The following is a 5,118-nucleotide window of genomic DNA, read 5'->3' on the forward strand; positions in this document are numbered from 1 at the left end:
CACTGCTCATAGGTTTGCACGGTTTCTCTGGCTGTAATGCAAGTTTATCCTTTCCAGGCTAAAGGAAAAAAAGTCAAAAAAAACTCATCAAAGCATATTCGTCGATTGGAATACTCCATGTCCTTGGTACATGCCTATTGAAGTGCTTACAATTAATAAGACAATAATGAGGCCCTTGGAACCATCATAGTCTGTTTCAATAAGTTGGTCAGACGGTTTGTAATTTTTGCACTACAGGCTTGCTGGGTTGCCATATCAATGGCTACTCACTCACGAGTTTTTCAAGACTTGCTCTTCAGTCTAAATGTACAAGGTAGAAGTAACCACAGAAAAAAGAAAGTTGCATGTGCCTATTTTATCGATGCTTTTACACAGAAGCTTTACTTTGCAAGAGCATTAAGTGTTTGTCAATTACCCGCTTTCCCATTAGAATCTCTCATCGCCTAATGATGTACTTTTAGATTGTGTGTCCTTGATGTTTATATTGTTTTCGTCATTGAATATAGTCATTTAGCTCTATATCTAACTTAAGTTGTGGAATTAGAAGTAGTCTGCTAATTTGCAAGAGAAATAATGTGAGTACATTGGAGTAAGTTTCGGAGCAGTTCTTCCTAGCTAACAAAGTGTCACATAACTCAGCTAAAGCAAGCAAAAAGTGTATCAACGGTAAGGCAACAGAAACAACAGCAAGGTTGAATGTTGACGCCTAAATTTATATTTTCCCAGAAAGTTGTCAAATTAAGAGATATTCTAGTGGTACATGAGACTTTGAAACCAATTTGCATATTGTTGAATCACAGGTACATGACTTCTAGAATATTCTATCAGACTGTACTTAACTAAAGAATCAACCCGGTTCATACCCAAAAATGTTTTCTTTTAGATTTCTTTATTGTGCCTTTAGTAAATAATACTATGCATTAACTATTTCCCTACTTGGTTTACAAGTAATTACATGGGTAAATATCTTGGATTAAATGATAGACATTAATATTAGAAAGTAATATTTGGGGCTTCAGATTATGTCATTGGCATCTTCAATCAGCATAACAAGTTATATAATCAGCTAGTGAGATTAGGAAAAATATTAAATCAATAAATGTTCACTGTTCATATTAGTTAACACATAAACTCAGCGCGCATGAAGTATGCTATTTAGAACAAACAACACAAGCTAGTTTTGCTCCATCTATGTAAGGTGGACAGGTTCCAAGGTAACGGCAGCTTCCTTGAACAAAGTAGAACAACGCTCCATCTAGATTGGCATGTAGTCCGGTTAAGGCTTCTGGTTCTTTGTCCATACAGACATAATTATATGCTCTTTTGTGACTGCGCTGTCCTGACATCAGATATCCTTCGTACTCCTAAACCAAAATCAGCTTAGTATTTATATTTAATAATAATTACTCAAATTTCTATATTCACTAACTTAATTACATATTTTTATTTATATTAATGCAAATCTCTGTCTATTTTCTTTTTCATCTGCATCTTATCATTCAATTGAAAGTTATCTAATTATGTTTGTAATAAAATTGAGAAAACAACTTCCTTTTTATCATGGTACTATGATGATAATAGCATTTGAGCTAAAAAACATGTTGTGTCAAATGGAGCATCGGAGAAAATTTGCTACAAAAATACCGTATAGAGCTATTCTATTTTGTGTATGAAACTAGCAAATTAATTACTTTGTTGCTAATTCACATGTGACAGCTTATATGCATTATGTAATAGGACATAGGAAACAACCCAATTTTTAAAACAAAATCGCTGTTTTGAAACTGTCTTTTCTAACATCAGCCTATATGCAAGATAAGCTTATATGGGAGGATATGTGGTACTTCACCTTATTCCAAGATGATGGACAGGTTCTTTTAGCAGGTATCATAATAGTTGTAGATCTGCTAGGAAGGTAGCATCTGGAACAAGGTACATTCTGGTTACCCATACGACTAGGAAATATATCAGATTCGGTCTGGTATTCTGCTCCATATATGAAATTACCATGGTCACCTGCTGAATATGAGTTATACTCTGGCTCTGAAGGGAGACATGTATACTCGGATGAACCTCCTTCATGGTTATAGTATTGCCCTGCTGCCAACCCTGTAGGGTACAACAATGAAAATAAATTTTAAATAAAAGCCATATCATTCAGTCATTGAAAGAACTAGATACACAAACAATATATTCTAATGACAACTTATGATAATTTAAATGAATGGCAAGTCATCTTTTTTGCTTGATAAAGTTAGCTGCAAAAAACTGGAAGGTAGTAGATATTTCTTGTAACCAACCTGTGTAGAGAAGCTCTGAGGAGTTACCACACGATTTTCTGCCCCATCTGATATATGAACTTCCTCCTCCACAAGCTGGTTGTATGTCAGCTACAAAATGATTAAGTTCCATATTAAAAAAATTCGAATTTTTATGAAAGTAAGGTCTAGTTTTCAATTTTTTATTATCATAGATCCAAGTCTCATACTTTTCCGGTTAGTACTTAAATGTTTTGTACAAAATAAGAAGTAAAGAATTTATATGTACATATTTTATCATAGATCAACTATTACATCTACCATGAGCAAACTTCCTGTTGCTTTCAGAATAATAGTTTTAGTAATTTCAAATTCTTCTTGATATCAACTCTCAGCTTTCTACGTAACATTTTACAGTGTACTGCAAAAAAGAGACTCAACTAACCAGCTGAAAAGGATTGACACCTTTCCTCATCTACTTGCAGTTTTTCTTCAATTTCTTCCGACTTTCTGTTGTTACTTTGGAGGCGGCTCAGCAATCCATGAGCAATTGTTTGGTTAAACTCTTGTAGGAGTTCTTCTGAAAATAATATTAGTGTTTCTTATCTCAGGAAATAATATAAAGCTTTGTGGTGCAATACTCGTTTTTACTATGTAAATACTTTACTCAAAACTGATATGAACTGTTTTCTTTTTTATTGACATCATGTTTTATCACAACTGTGCTCAACTTGCTAATATCACAAGCTTACCATTATCAGAATGCCTGTCAGATGATAGTGCTACAACAGACTTGGTCTGGTTTACCAACTTTCCAACCTTCATTCTCAGTTCAGTCAGATCTGACTCTTCACAATCTCTACCATCTCTAACATCCCTTCCATCTCTTCCAGGAGGTCCTCTTAAGTTTGGCAGTAGTCCTGTTGGTAAAATATGCAACAGAAGTTTTTGTTTCATTTTTTATGCTAAAGTTTGTCATGAGCACAGGTTGTTAAAACTTTCAGGAGTTCCAGTGAGTTTTTAATCAATACAGAATACACCAACATTGCGATAACTAGAAGAGAAATTTAAAATTTCCAAACACTTCTCTTCTGTCTGTCAACAATATTTTAATAGACATGCAAACAATTTCATAAGCAAACCTACTGACATCATCAACATATATACCTACATTTAATACTCACTGTATATCTAACTCTAATTCAACCTCTCATGGCATCTTCAGGTCTTAATAAGTAGTAAGTATCTGTTTATTTAACGCGTCAACTACTCACTGTTTTGAAGTTTATTTATATTGAAGTGTTTTATTCTCTCCACTAACACTGATCATGCCAGTAAAGTTTAAATTTTTATTTAAGCTTTATAGTTATATTTAAGTTAAACTAAAGTTAAAATTTTTATAGCTAACCAATATTATCAGCACATGAAGCGTGTAACAAATTTGTCAAGCTCATAGGCCCAAAGTAGTTTCAGTTCATCAGTTCATAATATATCAAAGTCATTTAATAATTCCTTTGATGCGCATCTCTATAATTCTTATCAATCAATTGAGAGTTATCTTTTCATGTTATTAGCGCATTGAGAAAATAACTTTCTTTTCAACATGGTATCATGACGATAACAGAATTTAAATTGAAAAAAAACATATTTTGTGTAGAGTTGGGTGACTGAACCAATCTACTATTAAAATACCATAGGGTGTGGTTCTACATATTGTATAAAGCTAGCAAGTTGATAACTTTCTTATTAAATCTATTGCTTTGATATAAAAACTGCACATGAAAGATGTATTAAAACATTGCTATAGTGATTGCAGAATTTTGCTAACTTACCTGGTGATAAATCACTTAGTAAAGCATCGTTGATATCCTCGTCTTCTGCTGATCTTTTCTCTATGGTATGTTCCAGATCGGTTGGAGACATCATTGACACCTAGATATAAAGTTTCTAAATATCACAATTCCATGAACCTCTGTGTCTGAAACAGCTTCTCATCCATTAAGTGAACAGCTCAAATTCATTCATCTTTTGAGTAAATGTTTTAGCATTTGATGTGACATCATATCCTGATTTTTTTTTCTATAAACTAAGATTTATTCTGAAAAAGAATCTTTGCTAAGCGTAAGTACATGTTTCAAGTCTATTGTACCTGTACATCTTATACACAATATACTTTGAACATGCATCATTATCATAATGGTCTTATATTGAGTTGCAAGTCCTGCACTTTAAGACATTCAAATATGTTGAAAAAAACAAATTTTCAAATAAAAACAAACTCTCATGTGACCATTCACAGTGTTATAACAAAGTAAAAGTAATTAGACTTTGCTGTACACTCCTACTTGTACCTGTTCAAAATATACTCTTGTTAAATTGACTGTTACCTAGGTATGATATAGTTAATTTAATGTACATATTTAATAACTTCTCACCTGTATTCCATGTCCTTCTACCTGATCTAGTCTACTGGTTAAATTATCAACATCCTTCTGTAACAACTGGTAACTTATTTGAGAGTAGACAGAGACAACCAGAGCAGAGATTGTTATAACAGCAGTCAATACCTGGATGACGTCATTACGCTTCTGTTGCTTGACTACATAACCTTTTTCCATTATGTAATCTAAAATTAGCATACAAAACTTACAGATCATCTACCTCAATTAATGAATTTTACTCAGATCGCTGCATTTACTGCTCACCATATTATTTATTTGTGAAATTTTAATCATAATATGATAACATAATAATAATGAGGCATACCATACAAGCAAGTTCTTATATGAGAATTTACTACAACATTTTTTCTTCATTCAGTTGAGCCGAAACTATTTTTCTTACATATAAATTTGAATAA

The 5,118-nt window shown here is 32.7% G+C and overlaps 1 protein-coding gene across 1 annotated transcript; it reads right to left on the reverse strand.

Moving 5' to 3' along the window:
• Positions 1 to 1,087: 1,087 nt before the first annotated feature.
• Positions 1,088 to 4,876, reverse strand: LOC137390454 (uncharacterized). The gene is made up of 7 exons (XM_068076783.1): positions 4,694 to 4,876; positions 4,091 to 4,190; positions 3,011 to 3,178; positions 2,704 to 2,838; positions 2,301 to 2,390; positions 1,850 to 2,109; positions 1,088 to 1,364 (listed from the first exon to the last, which is right to left on the reverse strand). The coding sequence occupies exons 1-7, from the start codon at positions 4,874 to 4,876 to the stop codon at positions 1,152 to 1,154; spliced, it is 1,149 nt and encodes a 382-aa protein (XP_067932884.1). The 3' UTR covers positions 1,088 to 1,151.
• Between the last annotated feature and the right edge of the window lie 242 nt (positions 4,877 to 5,118).

The sequence above is a fragment of the Watersipora subatra genome, chromosome 3 (genome assembly GCF_963576615.1).
Source record: "Watersipora subatra chromosome 3, tzWatSuba1.1, whole genome shotgun sequence".
NCBI classification, from domain to species: domain Eukaryota; kingdom Metazoa; phylum Bryozoa; class Gymnolaemata; order Cheilostomatida; family Watersiporidae; genus Watersipora; species Watersipora subatra.

What these genes read in the sequence shown, in the direction of transcription:
- LOC137390454 (XM_068076783.1), bottom strand. Translation starts at nt 4,876, where the DNA reads ATGGAAAAAGGTTATGTAGTCAAGCAACAGAAGCGTAATGACGTCATC. An exon ending in TAGAAGGACATGGAATACAG is followed by an intron (nt 4,191 to 4,693) that starts GTGAGAAGTTAT and finishes CTTTATATCTAG; the next exon opens with GTGTCAATGATGTCTCCAAC. An exon ending in GTGTCAATCCTTTTCAGCTG is followed by an intron (nt 2,391 to 2,703) that starts GTTAGTTGAGTC and finishes ATCATTTTGTAG; the next exon opens with CTGACATACAACCAGCTTGT.